Source organism: Panthera leo, chromosome A1 (genome assembly GCF_018350215.1).
Source record: "Panthera leo isolate Ple1 chromosome A1, P.leo_Ple1_pat1.1, whole genome shotgun sequence".
Lineage (NCBI taxonomy): Eukaryota > Metazoa > Chordata > Mammalia > Carnivora > Felidae > Panthera > Panthera leo.
In genome coordinates, this window is record NC_056679.1 from 170,814,386 (window position 1) to 170,832,248 (window position 17,863).

Here is a 17,863-nt window from a genome sequence, read left to right on the forward strand (position 1 = left end):
GATACCAAGGCACAGCATATTCAGTATTCTTAGAACTAAAATAAGATACCATAAAAAGCATCCAGAGAGTATTCCACTGTGTATATAAACCACAATTTCTTTATCCATTCATCAGTTGATGGACATTTAGGCTCTTTCCATAATTTGGCTATTGTTGAGAGTGCTGCTATAAACATTGGGGTACAAGTGCCCCTATGCATCAGTACTCCTGTATCCCTTGGGTAAATACACAATGGAATACTATGTGGCAATGAGAAAGAATGAAATATGGCCCTTTGTAGCAACATGGATGGAACTGGAGAGTGTGATGCTAAGTGAAATAAGCCATACAGAGAAAGATAGATACCATATGGTTTCACTCTTATGTGGATCCTGAGAAACTTAACAGAAACCCATGGGGGAGGGGAAGGAAGAAAAAAAAAAGAGGTTAGAGTGGGAGAGAGCCAAAGCATAAAAGACTGTTAAAAACTGAGAACAAACTGAGGGTTGATGGGGGGTGGGAGGGAAGGGAGGGTGGGTGATGGGTATTGAGGAGGGCACCTTTTGGGATGAGCACTGGGTGTTGTATGGAAACCAATTTGACAATAAATTTCATATATTGAAAAAAAAAGAATTAAAGAAAAAAAAAGAATTAAAAAAAAAAAGCATCCAGAGAAAAGACGCATTATATCAGAAGAAGAAAGACAAGGATGACATTAAATTTTCATCAGAAATAATGCAACTAAGTGGCGCCTGGCTGACTCAGTCGGTTAAGTGTCCACCCCTTGGTTTCCGCTCAGGTCATGATCTCACAGTGTGTAGGATTAAACCCCACATCAGACTCCTTGCTGAGAGCACAGAGTCTGCTTGGGATTCTTTCTCTCCCTCTCTCTCTGCCCCCTGCCTTCCTCACCGGCATGTACTTATGTGCTCTCTCACTCTCTCTCTCTTTCAAAATAAAGTTAAAAAAAGAGAAAGAATGCAAATAAGAGACATCAAAGCATTACTTTAAAAAAGCAGCCTGGTGTTCTAAACTTGGTGAAAATAACTTCCAAAAGTGAAGGCAAAATAAGGCCTTTATTCGTCATACACAACCTAATAGAATTCATCACTAGCATACATACAATACCAGAGTAGATTTGGTTATGCACTATAAAATGGAGCTGACCAGTCTATGCTTTATTCACTTTCCAGCCCGCTGTCCAAGGACAGCTATATTGTTTAATATTGTCTTAAACAAAGAGCAGGATGAGTTGGGTTCACCAAGTTTCTTTTTTTATTATTTTTTTTTAAATTTTTTTGAACGTTTTTTATTTATTTTTGGGACAGAGAGAGACAGAGCATGAACGGGGAAGGGGCAGAGAGAGAGGGAGACACAGAAACGGAAACAGGCTCCAGGCTCCGAGCCATCAGCCCAGAGCCTGACGCGGGGCTCGAACTCACGGACCGCGAGATCGTGACCTGGCTGAAGTCGGTCGCTTAACCGACTGCGCCACCCAGGCACCCCTAGTTCACCAAGTTTCTTGAACACAGAGCCACACAAGGTTATGAGTTGGGATGGACATAGGACATTCTAATCCAGAGGGATTAGGAGAGATTTCCTATCACAGCCCTGATAGTTTTACCATTTCATTTGTTTAACAAAAACAAGTGCCAGTATGTGGTAAACCTTAGAATGAGTTCTAGCTGTTCCCTGGGGTTTTGTGTCTGTTCGTTGATGCCTGTCTAGAGCCTCATTCAGCCCATAATTCTGATCATTCATTCATTCACTCTTTCATTGATTTTTTCACAGACATTTATCGAAAACATACCAGACCTTTTGCCTAGAGTCTGTGGGTACAAAGGTGAATAAAATAACCCCTTCTCTCAAGGAATTTATCTATTACTTTGATAGACAAGTACACAATTATATCAGAGTATTATATCAGAATATTACAGGGATATGAAGAAAAATGCTACTGGGAGAGGCAGAGAAAGTGATATTTGCTTTGCTGGGGAGAAATCACACAGAGGAAATGGTGTATAATCTGGGTTATGAAGTAGAATTCCAGGTACTATTGCCACGTTAACAAATTATCCCCAAATACCAGCTTAAAATAACCACTTTATTGTACTCACATATTCTCTGTGTCAAGACTTTAGACAGGACATGGTGGGAATGACGGTTATCTCTACTCCATAATGTCTGGAGTTTGGGCTGGGAGACTCAAAGGTTTAGTGGTTTGATGTCTGGAAACAGGAATCAGTTACAGGTGTCTTCACTCACATGTCTGGCTGTTGAAAGGTCTGCCACACAGGACCTCAGCAGGGACTATCAACTGGAAAAGCTATACATGGCTTCTGTGTGTTGCCCAATGTTCTTAAAGCAATGCAGCCATAGGATTGTAAGACTTTTTGTGTGGCAGCTTAGGGATCTAAAAATAAGGATTTAGCACACAAGGTAGAAACTGCATTGATTTTTATGATCTAACCTCAGAAGATACACACCTTCACTTCCACTGCATTCTGTTGGTTTCCAACAAGTCACAGACCAGATTCAAGGAGAATTAGACTCCACCTCTAGATGGGAGGTGGTAACATTCTGGAAGAGCATTTGGATGTGTAATATTGTTGCAAGAATCTTTAGAAAATACAGTTTGGCACATGAAAGCTTATTATTACCTAGGAACCAAGTGGGAATATGTATGGCATGATTTAGGAATAGTAAGTAAGGCTGTGGGTGTAGTCAGTGCATGATAAGAATGTCCCAGGATAATGCACAGTGAGAAATTGGGAGCAAATTTTGAAGGGCCTTTTTTTCATACTGAAAATACTAGACTTTAACTTATAGGCAACGAGGAGCCCTTAAGGGTGGGTTGTTTTTGTTTTTAAACTAGAGGATTGAAATGAGTTAATGTGTGTTTCAGAAAGATGATCTAGGTGTAGGGATGTGGGCGGGGGTGGTTAGGAGACAGATGTTCATAGTGCAGGTAGAGAATATGAAGGCTTACGTACTCAGTGGTGACAGGGTAAATGGAAAGACTAGATGTGGGATGTATTTTGGAGGTGGAATTATGACTGACCAAGACTACCGAGAGAAAAGAGGACTGAAATAAATGGGAATGCCTAAGAAGCGCCAGCACTTGGCTGCTTTGCTGCAGGTGCATTCCTCCAGCCCTGGGATGCTCTACAGATCAAGCTTACATGGATCTCACAGCCGGCCAGTCCTAATCATGCCTGTTGATCCGGTCATGGGAGATGGTAGTCACCTACTGCTTTTCCCATACATTCTGTTGACAATGCTGAAGGCGTCACAGGTTAGAGGTTAAGCGTAAAGACAAGGGTAGCAGCAGGTCTCCAGAGCAGATATGACACAAAGGTAGAGTATTCACTCTGAAGTTCTTACTTAAATTTTTATGTGTTGATTCTGAATTTTCTGAGCAGTGGAGAAGAGCAAATTCATGCCGTTTAATTTTTCTTTGCAAAGGAGAGCTGTGATCAGAATACCGTTTTCTTTTTTTAATGACTGGCTCTTTTTTGTCCTGTTAGATTTTTAAAGAGATTCAAACTTCCTCCTACCAACTCCTGAGACATTATCAATTAGCCACACACAGCCCATTGAACACAGCATAGCTGTAATTAAACTAAATTACTATGCAGTAGCTTTCATTACACAATGACACAGTTTTTGTTAGGACCATAGAGAGAGTTTAATTACATGTCTAGACACCCCCTGAATTCAGAGCAGCAGTATTGTCTTTTTCTGTTTAAAAGAGAGTTTCGGCTTTTGATGATTGCATTTTTTGAAAGACCAAATGGTAAGATATATCAGGGGTTCTTTATTTTTTTTAATTCCACATTCTACTTTCATGCATATGTGATTTAGGAGCCATTTATACATCTGTGGATATATTTTCTAAGAAAAATGCATAGATTTTTCACTCTTTGAAAATCTTTGATATTTGATATACATTTTACTTAATCCAAAAGCTTTCTTTCTCTAATATACCTGCAAATATCCACTTGACTTATTAACATATAAAGCATGTAATCTGAAGTACAGTCATCTATTATAATATTTCCAGCTTCCTCTTCCTTGTGAGGAATTTCAACACTTTGCCTGAGCATAGAGTGCTTTCCACCTTTATCCTCAGTCCTGCGCATTCAAGCCTCTCTGTAGACTCTACTCTCTCTGCTGGACCAGAGCACACAGGTTCAGGAGCTCCTGTGTTTCTTTTGTTCCCCAACCTGATCTCTTCTTTCTCGTTACAGAAATGTGTTTGCTGCCTCTTTCTCTGTAACTCCAGATGATTTTTTGACCTTTCCCCCAGTTACGTACCATCTCCTGAATACAGCTTCCATTTAATTGGCCAAGCCTTTCCATAGCCTCCATTCCTTAATTCTCATCTCTCCTGAAATCTGGCTGTATGCATTGGAAATAAGAGGATGAAATTATCACATGCTTACCCTTTCTAAGCATTCTCAACAGCCCCTTGGAAAGTTGTCCCACAGCATGCACTTGCTCCAGTGTTATATACAAAAACCTTTTATTTATGGATTTATTTGTTGATTACATGTACATTGTTTCAGATTTCATTTTTGTACTCTTTTAGCATGAGACTTGTCTGTTTAAATCAGGACACATCACTTTTTCCATTAATTTTTTGCATGCGTAATTTAAAATGATAATCTTTCATTTAATAATTGCTCTTGAAAACAATGATAAGTGTTTCATTGAAGAGTGAATGTTTTGGATTTGGGGTTGAATCTAAGGAAAATAGTATAGATAAAATTATACTTGCCACCAGTACTATCTAGACCATTCTTGTAAATGTGTACTTAGTAGACTTCTGTAACATGCACATATATAAATAGACAGGAAAATGAACTTCCAGCCTGTTGAAAGTATCCCTGTTCCCTCACTCTGACTTTGTACATGAGGAGACTCATACCAAAATCAGAAACAAGAGCTGGAGTATGACGGTTTTTCATGACCTCTTTGCCTATCAAGTGTTCTAATCTTGACACCTCAGGTTTCCCTACCCAGTGGCATTCCTAATTATCCTCTCTGTCAGCATCCTGCCCCTTTTCTCCATGACATTGCTACTCCAAAATTCCCATCTTTGTTTTATCCAGACACTCCTAAGCCACACCCCAAATCTAAAGCAGAGATGCTCCCATGGGACACTTACCACAGGGACAGCACAGGCTCAGTGCTCTTCAAGGGCACCACTGCAGGGCCCAGCAGGACACCTTCATTTATAAACAGACGACTTTGGCTTGCCCACTGTTCATTAACGTGTCATTACACCTGGCCAAATCACTATTCACTTCCATTTTCTCACACTGACAAGTCCAGTTTTTGAATGTTTCAGACATGAAGGAAACTGAAGAGAAAACTAACAGATGAATTTTCAGCTGTCTTTGCCCAAGCTCCCCTGAGTAGGCATATGTTGTGTTGGATATTCAGATGAACTTCAAAGGATGTGAAGAAATTAATTCAGCCATAACTATCAATGCTACCTTAGAAGAACAAAAACTATATAAGTATTCAAGATGTCATTATGAGGTTGACACCCTTTTGCCTTATCTTACAATTAAAATGTTCTTGTTGGGTTTTGGCTTTTCCCAGAGTGATGCTGTAAATCTCATAGCACCTTTGAGGTAGCTAAGTATTATTATCCAATCAGTGTAGATGGCACAGATGCTATGCCTTATTTCAGTTAAATGTATCAAAGTGATGTTGCTGTGGAAATATAGTGCCACAATGTAGGCACAAAATTTTAACTTCTATCAAAGATTAATAATGGCAAATGAGTATCCTTTGCCGATTATGACCATTCTTTGAGTATCTATAAGTTAATGACTCAAAAGTAGAACAACATACATGTCTATAGGAAAATTGAGTTTATCAATCATTCAAAAAAATTTATTGAGTACATATTTAGTACCTGGCACTGTGCAAGAAACTAGATATCTGAGGAACCAGGTCCAAATTTCCTTGTCTTCCTGGGTTTTCAGTCTAGCGAGGGAGGCATCCTAATCATAAAGCTTGCAAAGAAATAGGCATGTTGTAAAGAAAAGTAGGAGGCATCCATGAAGGCACATAAGTGTGGGCACATGTTAGTTTGGAAATACAGATACGGCCTCCCTGAAGAATTGACATTATAGTTGAGGCCTGAGGATGTGGGGGCTGGCCAGGTAGAAACATGTAAAAAAGCATTCCAGAAAGTGAGGGCAGTCAGAAAGGGATGCTGAGATGGGGGTAGGGGAGGGAATGGGGCTTGAGAGAAATTGAAAGAAAGTCAGTATGGGAAGAACAGAGCAAGAAAGGGGGAAATAGCAGGATATGAGGCTGGAGGGGAAGGCTGGAGCCAGGTGACCAAGGCCTTGAAAGCTAGGATACAGTAATGGGAAAACCATTGAAGAGCTTCCCAAGGAGAAGAAGTGGCCTGATTACCTATGTTGCTGTGTGGAGAATAGATTGAAGGTAGGGCCTGTTGGAAATCAAAGAGGGTTAAGGGAATACTGTGGTGGTCTAGCTAAGCTCATGGCAATGCCATGGAGAAAGGCAAAGTGATTCTGGAGACATTTTGGAATTAGAATTCACAGCACTCTACTATGACTTGGATGGAGGCTACTGGGGGAGAAGAGAGAAACAGTTTCTGACTTGAACACTTGAGTTGGTTGAGACATCACATTTTGAGGTGGGAAGAACGGAAAGAACAGGGCTGGAAGACGCTCAACAGTTCAGTTTTGGACGTATTGAACGTAAGGTGTCTGTGAAACAGCCAGCTGGAAATGAGACCTGGGCAGGTGGATATATGGGCCTGGAGCTTAAGAAAACAACAGTTTGAATTAGAACATCTTTTTTAGATACTATCATGGAATAGTCTTTGCAGTCTTAAACTACTAGCAATATTAATGGCATCATGTGTTTAGTTCATATGAGACCAGACATAGTTACCATCTAAATGTACATATTCATATTCAGAGAACACCATTCATAGTAGATGCATGGTATTCAGGACAAGCCAACATGAAATGCCTGCCAATTATATAAAATTTATGTTTTTAAAAATTCATTACCCGAATAATATATAATGTTTATAGTTAACTTTCATATAATAAAAAACTAAAATTGGGGCACCTGGGTGGCTCGGTTGGTTAAGCATCCAACTATTGATTTCGGCTCAGGTCATGATCTCATGGTTCGTGAGTTCAAGCCCCACATCAGGCTCCACACTGACAGTGAGGAACCTGCTTAGGATTCTCTCTCTCTCTCTCTCTCTCTCTCTCTCTCTCTCTCTCTTTCTTCCCCTCCACACTTGTGGTCTCTTTCTCTCTCAAAATAAATAAACTTAAAAAAAAAACTTAAAAAGGGGCATCTGGGTGGCTCAGTCAGTTGAGTATCCAACTTCAGCTCAGGTCATGATCTCACAGTTCGTGAGTTCGAGCCCCACGTCAGACTCTGCGCTCAGAACCTGGAGCCTGCTTTGGATTCCATGTCTCTCTCTCTCTCTCTCTCTCTGCTTCTCCCCTACTTGCACTCTTTCTCTCTCTCTCTCTCAAAACTAAACATTAAAACAATTTTTTAAAACTTAAAAAAAAAGAAAAAACTAAAATTAATTATAACACTACCCACAATTTTTTTACACACATGTATACTTTTGGGGAGGCTATAAAAGTAGCTGGAGGGAAAGGAATAGACAGGAAGAGTTTATAGCAGAAGAGAAGGCTACAAGCACAGTAGTAGATACCTAATTTAAGAAGCAGAGTCAGAAACAAAATTCGTTTATTTATTCATAAACTTATACTTCCCAAATGTTTATTGAGCATCTGCCGGGCGCCAATTCCTGTTTTAAATTCCAAAGCAGGAATCACAGACTGCAGGGTGTTTTGTTTGTACCCTGCACAGGCTTTTAAAATTTTCAACTTAAGTGCCAACATTTAAAATTTGTAATATTTTACATTAAAAAAATCTGAATTTCTATCTTTCCTTTAAAATCAGAAGAGCGAGGGACACCGGGGTGGCTCAGTCGGTTAAGCATCCGACTTCAGCTCAGGTCATGATCTCACAGTCCATGAGTTTGAGCCCCGTGTCAAGCTCTGTGCTGATAGCTCGGAGCCTGGAGCTGCTTCAGATTCTGTGTGTCCCTCTCTCTCTGCCCCTCCCCCACTTCTTCTCTGTCTCTTTCTCAAAAATAAATAATAAAACATTTTTTAAAAATCAAAAGAGCTAGCAACATGGGGCCTGCATTCCTGTCTGGCTGAATCTGAGTCGCCTTCTCCTTGTAAGGAGTCATGCTCTCCAGGGGCAGATGCAGTCCCTAGGACTTCCCAGTGCCTTCCTTTTATTTTACACTCTGCCAACTTCCTTCATTCTTTTAGGGTGTCTTCCTGACCCCTGGAGAGTTTTTGGTCCCTGCTCAAGAGATGCAAAATCAAATGCAACGTCGTTGCTACCCTGCATGACCAAAGCGATGGAAAGATGCTGAAGATTTTAGGCAGGGGAATGACGTGACCAAAACTGCACTTTTTAAAAATGATTGTCATGGCAGTGTGGAGCATGGGCTGCATGGGAACAACCCTGGAAGTTGGGGAGCTGGTAATTAAGCTAGTCACCAGAGTAATCAAGAGGGAAGCATGTTTGTGGCCTGGCTGAAGGCAAGAGCGGATAAGTAGGAACAAGAGGCCAATACATGAGGCACTAAGGAGCGAGAGCTACTTACTGTCATGGGTCATGGACTGGATGTGTCGGTAAAGAAGATAGAGAAGTTAGGTAAACCCAGGTTCTGGCTTGATCAAAAGGATGCTGTCATTCGTTGGGTTTGGAAATACAGGTACAGCAGGAGTAAATTTGGGGTAAATACTAAATTGATTTTGGACGTGTTGACCTTGAAACACGTGTGAGACATTCAAGTGGAATGGGAAGTAGAAAGTTCTGTCAAATCAGAGCCAGAGAAGTTGGGGAAGGCAATAGAGATTTGGGGCACATTGGATAAGTGGTACCTTTATTTGTGGCTTTAGATGAGCTGAACTCTGGAAACCAAAGGAAAAGCAGAAGGGTGCTGAGCAAGTCTTGAGACAGAGGGCCTGGGGAGGAGACTGAGGGGGGAGCAGAGGTGAGGAGCACCATGCGGCCAGTGTGGCAAGAGCCCCAGGCGATGAGAGGCCAAGTGAGAGACAAGTCCGTGTGCTCAGAGGACAAACAGGTCAGATAAAGAGTCAGAAAGTGTGTGTTAGGTTTGATGAGGTCAGAAATGAAACAATAGTGTGTTGAAAGAAAATGAGAGGGAAGAAAATGGAAATGGGGAGTGGAGACTGAGGAGAGTAGGGTATAGCTGAGTGTAGCTAGAGCAGGAGGGGAATGTGTGTATTTGAGAGACCATGGAGGTGATGGTTGATTTCTTTTTCCTGTTTCCTTTTGATGGTGATACTGTTCATTCTGGAGGTATGTGTATGATGAAAGCAAAAAAAGAGGGAATAGCAGACGTGGGAGAAAAGGCAGTAGTGATGGGGCAGTGCCTCTGAGTAGGGAGAGGGGTGTGGAGGAGGACCCTGAGCGGCACCCAGGGGCACCCAAGGATGGCTCCTGAAGAAGAGCCCGGAGAAGGAGGATGGAGCATAAGGGAAACAACAGGCTGTGAAATGCTCCTCTTTATCAGTGACAAATAGTATTTATCGTAGTAATTCTTTGTGTTACAATGGAGAACAGATATAGTAAGAATGCTTCAAATCCTAATTGGCATATACTTTGTTTCACTTCTGACTTCTAAATGCTCTTAGAAACTGAACACAGATACAGCAACTTAAGTCTGTATTTCCCTTAGACCTATTTCAAGGGTGAAGAAGACTAATATATATTACATTCTATTACTCTGTGATTTATCATTGCATCTTCTTGGGAACAGGAGCTGTGGCAAATTAAGTGAAAAAGGCATACAAAATAAAGCTATTAAAGTGGAAAAGGGAATTTTAAAAAAGAGAGAGGGAGAAGTAAATATTCTAAACCAGGCTGGTAATTGTAACTGAAACCTCTTGTACATTGAGTTTGGGGCCACCAAAACAGAAGAAGAAAATGTGATGAAATAAAAAGCAAATATTTTCCCATTAAAGTATTCTTTGATACTTCAGGAAAGAGCAAGTTTTCCAAATCTCAAAGGATTTTGGATGTAATTTATTGTACAAGAGACATGGAACAACAGTGGTAGGGTGCTCCTAACAGCTACCATTTATAGAACAGAATGTCCACTCCATGCTAAGTGTCTCCATGCCTAACCTCCGATTCTCAGTGCAACCTTCAAAGTGGGTGCTACAGAGAGGGAAACCGGGAGGTGAAGGGTAGACAGATTGTTCCAGGTCACACAGCTAATAAATAGCATGCTTGGGGGTATATGGCCCCAAAGTGCCTCTCATGGTGTTATTCTTCAATAATTATTTCAAAAACAATGCCACAAAAACCTTCTTATGCTTGTTTCTTTTATCAACCCTTCCTCAAAACTGAGGGTATAATACTGAAACAGAACTTAGCAAAGGTATGCCCTTGGTACCAGTGCATTAAATGCATCATTGCCTAATCCTTAAAAACGTACCTGTTGCCTATCTTAATTACTCTGCGTATAAAATATTTGTCATTTTATGCTTTTTTTCTAAAAAGATAATATACTTTTTAAAAATTGAGCCAGTAAATTAATTGTGCTTCTCTGCCTCTTCCTTTCCCTCCTCCTTTTCCTTCTTTTTATTCCTTAAAGTTTTAAGTAAATTCATATATACCTAGTTATCTGCTCTTACAGTTTCTTTATTAAAATAGGTTACAATTAGTCATGATTCAGTAGTTAAATGCTACAGTTCTTGCCAGATTTATTATTTCCTGTCCATTAAATTGTTAGGTTATAGAGGTCTTCTTCCAAAATGGTGTTTAGTTTTCAAGGTTTCCTTGTTTGTGTTTGGTTTACTTTAATTATGATTACTTTGAACACTTGGTTTGTTCTGGAATATCCAGTTATCTCAAGTTTCTCAATTTCTCTAATCCTTTTGTCTGTTTGTATTGAATCCCCATGATTTAAATGATCAGTAGCTAAGATCAGCAGCATCTTGATAAGGTCTCTTTCTCCATAATTAGATATTTTTTAATCATTTCTGTATCATTAATATGATATCATAAAATGTCTTTGTACAATTCCCCATGAGTACACAATTTTGAGGGGCATTTTTCCCCTTAATTTCTTTTTCACTTCTCCGTGTGCAGTGATCTTGATGTGTCGAGATAAGATTAGTGCTTGGTGAGATTAGAAGTGTGTATTTCATTTAAAACCCCGTTTAAAAATAAAGGGCAGCGTGCCTATTATTCAGCCCTTAAACTGCTCTTTTTATATCCTCAGATGCTCTGAGACAGAAATTTTCAAAGTACAGTCTGAGGATTCCTGGAGGGTCCCTGAGTTCCCTTTCAGAGGGTCTGTGAGGTCAGAAGTATGTTGTCATAATATGAAGACATTTCTCTTCACTTGTGAAAGTACAGTGGAATATTCCAGAGTCTGAATGATGTGTGATTTTGCAGTAGACAGTGCAGAAGCAGATAAGAGAATCTAGCCATCTTCTATTAAACCAGAAATTAAAGAAATTTGTAAAATTTTAAGACAATAGCACAGCACTATTTTTTGTTTTAGCAAATAGTTATTTTTATTAGAAAATGTTTATGTTCATGTGTCATTAGTTTATTGTTTTTTTAAATAAATTAGGATTTTTTTTAATTTCTCAGTTTTAACTACTAACATAGTAACTAATGTTAGATATAACTCACATAAGCAAAAGCTCTTTGAGGTTCTCAATAATTTTTTTTACTCTAACAGGGTCCTGAGACCAAAAGGTTTGAGATCTGGTGTTCTAAAAGGTTGCTGCTGCTTCTAACAATTGTATCTTTTTGGGGGAAGGCAAAAGATCATGCTCCACCTTTTCTTTTTTGCTTGGCTTCCTGACTAGAGATAATGTAAAAGGTAAAAGTATTAACTATTGGTTAAAAGCAGTCGGTGGGTCTAAGCAAAAATAAAATAATGATCCCTGCCATTTTTGTCAGTCAAATACATTTAAATGACTCCTACAACATTTGTACATGATTATATCTCAACTTTTAATAATCTTTATGCACCAAGTAATTTATAGTAATTAATCCCTGCCTATATTTTTAAAAGCCAGGATCATGACCTTCAGTATTTCATTGCTTTATTTTGTCTTTAAATTTGTTCTTCTGTTGGTGCATAGCTCCTAAGTCTATTATTTTCTCTAAAAATTTTCTTCTGTTATCTGGTCTAGCTCTCCTTTATGAAGTGCCAAATGGTGTCATTTTGTTTTGTTTCGTGTTAATTTGGACTTAGAACACAAAACTACCATTTCTGTTCTAGAAAGCCAGAACAGTAGTTAGTGAACGTCTTTAAATAATTAGTACTTTGCTAAACCAATACTTGCAAGTTTATCTCATTTGCTGTTGTTATTGTGTTGCTATCTTCACTGTCATTTTCTTCCCAACGGAATGGAGCTTCTAAATTGGGTTAGACTGTGGGAGAGCAATATTTTCTCTTGATCCCAAACTGCAATTCTTAGGTGTGTTCCAAAGCAACTGTATGAGAAACTTGTATTGTTGCCTTCAAACTCAGCTTATACAACATACAGCATCTTCCTCCTCAGGGATCTGGTGGGTTTTCCCTGGGTGTCACTCAAGGCTGAGCATGGCCCTCTGCCTTCTCACTTCTCCTCCCCTGCCATTACCTTCCCTCTCCTTCCATCATGTTCCTCTCCTCTCCATCTTTGTGATTTTCCTCTCATTGCCACCCCACACAGTCCAGCATCTGCTTGGGAGTCACATAATAGACAAGGCTATGGCCTCCACTTCCGGACACCTACGTCTGAACCTCACTCAGCTCCACACATCTAGTTGTGACACTGAGCACATCTCTTGGCCTCTCTCTACCTCGGTTTTCTCATTTGCAGAACAAGCGTTATAGGATTTGCAAGTACGAGGTGTTTGTAATAGTGCTTGGAATATAGGACGTGCATAGGGCACGTATGGTGTTATTGCCTATAGGTGGATCATTATCTACTGTAAGGAGTGAGCTCAGCCTGGTGAGACATGAGCAAAAGCAACTTTATTTTATCTCACCATTGCCCTGGCAGATCCACTCTGAACCCATTCCTCTCCTTCATGAATAAAATTTCAAGCTATTCCCATAGCTTTTCCAGGCACTCTTGCATAAGGAAAAGACTAAAATTTTAGACTCATCCAACTTTTAAATGTCTTCCTTCCCCCAACGTGGACATGAGAGATCTATAATTTCTAAATATAGGGGATAGGAATATCTGTTAGTTTCTTCTCTTCCTCCTGCTTTTTACCCACCAACTGATTGTGTTCCTTCTAAAGTTGCTGTGAGGGTGACAGGAGAGGGAGAGGAGAAGGACAGTGAAGAAAGGTCTCACCAGACTGCTACAGTTATGGTCTGGCATCTGTGATCTCCGGGGATGGCAGGTTACAATGCCTAGGGTTCTTTCCCTATGGGACACTAATGATGGCTCTACAGAGACCCATTGCGGGGGAGTTCTGTCACCTCAGGTGCTCTGAGGAGTCACTGGTTCCTCAACTGCCTGCTCTCACCTTCCCCATGTTCTGCTTCCTGTGATGCTAAAATGAGATGGCATCACCCCAGCAGGAAACATTCTTCAGGGAGACTCATGTCTGGTTCCCTTCTGCACAGTCCACATTGAACCCTCATGAGATAACTGCACCTATGTTCAGCTATTCTTTGCGAGTAGCTGAATCTCATTGGGGCCCTTTCTCCTCACTCACCCACTCCAACCATCTCTTTTTCATGAGTGAGCTGGATATCAATTCCTGTTTCCCCAAATCACTGACATGTCAAGCACCACAAATTGTGACCTTGAAGCTATCCACCTTCTGTTACTTGGCTTGCAAAGAGAGAAGGCTCCTTCCCTTCCCGTAGGAGATAGGAAAGGAGAAATACTGAAGTACACTGGCAACTTTTTCTCCCAACCCAACAGAAAAATGGGCAAAGGATATAAACAGGCAGTTCATAGAAGAGGAAAACCAGTAAGCATGTACTATACCAGTAAACAGAGAAAGGCAAATTTAACCAAACCTAAGATACAATATTTACACTGAAGCCCAGCAAAGGTTAAAAATACAGGTTTGGTGAAGATGTCAGGGAAACATAAATACTTACACTGTTCATGTGAGTAGATATTGATGGAGTCTTTTCAGAGAATGATTTTGCAGTATTTATTAAAATTTAAAATCTACTTTTTGACCCCACCATACCTGCTTCCAGGTATCTGTCCTAGAGAAACACCAGCAAAACTAGCCAAACATCCAAGGGATAGAAGGCTTATTATTGCCTTATTTATAATTTTTAAAAACTTGAATGTCCATCAAAAAGGGACTAGCAAAATAAATTATGATGCTTCCAATGAAATGGATACAAGCAAGTGGTAAAGAGATTAAGCTGTAGTGATTTGTGGAAAAGGTTTCAAAGACATATTGTGTGAAAAAAGCAGTATAAAAATTAATATTAATCATGCATTTATATAAGAAAATGGAAAAATCAGGGATATTTCCTTGCATACATACATTCATGTTTGTGAATTCATAGAAAAAAGTTAAAACCATTTCAAACTGATGAGTGATTACTTTTGGAGAGGGATCTGAAACCAGGGGAAGCAGGACCAGGTAAGACCTCCACAATCACAGCGAGAGTATGTTACATGTGTGATAACACATAATTTACGAAATAATTTAAAATATAATAAAATTAGTGGAATTGCTAGAGGTGATCTTTAATTTAATGTCGTCTCCAATATACCACTCTATATTGATAGCTGGATTTACTAATCCTCAGAAGAGCCTATGAGAGCATTCATCATCTTTAAGCAATATTTATCATATTAAGGATAGTCTTCTATAATAATTACTCACATCTAAATGTCTGTTCAAGCAATAATTAGTAAGTCTTTGCTGTGGTTGTGAGCTTCTGAGATGACACATACAATTATGCTTTTCAGATATAAACCAGACAGACTTCAATACATAGAACCTTGACTTATTATAATAATAATTAGATTTGAACTGATATGGTAATATGCATAAAGAGAGCTACAACTAATATTCTCTGAGGAGTAAATATTTTATTTCTGGCAGTTGGTCTTATACACTTTAAAATTCATTTCACTTTCAAGTAACTGTCAGCTGTTCTTGAATTATGTATAGTATAAACATGTTTTCCTTTATGGTGTTTATTTTTAAAATCATCATATATGTGTGTTGTCGAATCACATGACTTAGTAAAGATAATTCTAATTCTGAAAAGATTAAACATGAATGTTGGAACCATTAAGTACAATTACTGTAATGTTACTTCATTATTTTCCCTATTTAGTACCTACATGAAAATGGGATTGTCCATCGTGATCTCAAACCAGAGAATCTTCTCTATGCAACTCCAGCCCCAGATGCACCCCTCAAAATCGGTGAGGACATTTCCTAATGTCTCATGACTCCTTTCCCAGAGTAGAAGAAATTTATTTCATGGAATTTTTAAATACTGCTCCATCCGGTTTTGCCTGCATTTAATTTCCTTGAATATTTGGTGTCTGTAAAGGAATAATGCATTATTTTGGAAGTTTGTGTTCTTTCTGGAATCAGTACCTAGGAGGTGCTCCAGTGCTGAACACAAAGGAAACGTAGTTTGTAGAAATGGCAGGGACTCCAGGGGGTGATGGTGTATTTTGTAGATAAGTTTATAGAGAAGAAAATCACAGATAACATAACACTTCTTTTTTTGTTACTTTGTATTCCACAACTCAGTTGGAGCTTAATTTTAGATATTCAAGAACTTTGACACAAAATGCTTAGTACATATTCTTGAATTTAGGGTCTGAGTCACTTGTTTATGTGAACAGAGAAAATTGAGATCTGTATTTCCCAAAGTACACTCCACAGAACACTGGTTCCTCAGCTGAGTGAACAGGGGTAACTACTGTAATTCCCTTTGTGGGAAATGGGAGTTGTTTGTGGAAGTGCTAAGGTTGGTCAAATAAGGTAGGAAATGCCAACTTAAACACGATTTTTTATTTTTGCAGGACTTCCCAGAACTTTAAAAATGCTAATGTGTAAACTGACATCTAAATTAGTGTACTGTGAGGTTTTTCCCAAACCTTATTTGACTTTGGAAACCTTGTTTTTTCTACCAGTAAGCATTTTGAAGAACTACAAAGATGAACTTTGTGAAACTCCCATCTGTTCAAAGGGTTCCTTAAATCAGCATTTTAGAAAAAAAATATACATATGTTAAATGCTACTTTCCAAAGCAAATCTTCATTTGCAAATAATAATAATAAAATTTATTTTATATGAATCCTCCTTTAGTAGATCTGCATTAAGTCCTGTGAAGGACATTGCTCTTCTGGTGCTGGCCTGTGTAATGTTAATCTGATCAGTTCACTGCATTAGAAGTGTTAACATCTTTGAAAATTAAGTTATACATATCATAGAAGAGCTCAGACAACATAATGTGCTTTATGAATGCAAGAACTCAAAGAAAAAAATACCAAAAGCCTGCTAGGCAGCCGTCCTGTTCTTATAATCACTCCTGAAAGGCAGTGAACGGCGGGGAGACTTCCATTTCCTTTGACATCACTTTCAAAGATTTTATCCTTAAAGAAATTTCTTTAAATGGATGGATAGATACTAATTTAGACAGGAGAGGCTTTCTTTCTGAAGGACTTCCTGCTGCTTTCCCTGATAAGGATCAGCACCTCCGTGGAAATGTGGGTTTATCTTTGAAGTCTAAAATGGCATCAATTCTGCACCTGCCTCTCTTGAAGAGTGGCCTTGAATGGTTTCCTGATGTTTCCTGAGTGAGAGAGATGTAGCCCAGCAAACAGACCATAATGGTAGCAACTTTGGTAGTGTTTTATCTAGGTAATATTCTGAGGAATAAATAAAAAGAACTTTTGCCCAAAAAAAGTGTTATATCTCTCATATGAGAGTAAATCCTTATCCATCAAATATACTAAAGAATGGCATTATTTTGAAGCAGAATAAATGTTTTGATATTTCTGTTAATTTCTTTGACATTCATGAAAACCTAATTTTTTATTTTGATTTTGTCCAAGGGATTACTAATTCTATATCACCATATTATACTTTAGAGTTACTGTTTATAAATCTCAGAATTAATATTAGACAAAATGTATCTATTGCAACTATTACTTCAAGAAAAAAGAGCTTATTTGCTAAACACTAGGGATTATAGAGCATAAAATGTATTTGGGAGTCATGTTTTTCTCAAATTTAGAGCAAGACTTGAATTGGTATAATTATTATTATTTTATTTTATTTTATTTTTTTAGTTCCCTCTCCCATGTGACTGGTCCCCTTCTACATATCCATCTGTCATCAAATACAAAAACAAATAAATCTGTTTTATTTTGAATAACAGAAATATTCTGTCATCTTATAAAAGCTAAGAAAAGACTTGTTTCATTAAATGTTTCTCTTGTGTTGTTAGCTGATTTTGGACTCTCTAAAATTGTGGAACATCAAGTGCTCATGAAGACAGTGTGTGGAACCCCAGGGTACTGCGGTATGCTCTTTAATACTGATATTTACTTTTATTGTTATTTGAAATCGATTTTTACTTCATGATCTAATTTTCTAACTCCTAATATCTCTATTTAAAATGCTTACAATGTGATGTGAGTCTCCATGAGGAAGGCGTGTATAAATGATACTTAGACCACCTCTTGTTCTACATGAGGGGTTCAATGATGTTGGTTTTAGGGCCCCCTTCTTAGAAAAGCAGGGAAAGAAGGAGCCCTAGGAAAAAGGACTGGGTGCTCT

General features: G+C 38.8%; 1 protein-coding gene across 1 annotated transcript in view; it reads left to right on the plus strand.

Moving 5' to 3' along the window:
* CAMK4 (calcium/calmodulin dependent protein kinase IV) overlaps nt 1-17,863 on the plus strand; it is a 220,055-nt gene that overhangs the window by 177,878 nt on the left and 24,314 nt on the right. Inside the window, exons 7-8 of the mRNA XM_042945093.1 lie at nt 15,399-15,489; nt 17,532-17,606. Coding sequence (XP_042801027.1) covers nt 15,399-15,489; nt 17,532-17,606 — 166 coding nt within the window. The remainder of the gene's footprint in view (nt 1-15,398; nt 15,490-17,531; nt 17,607-17,863) is intronic.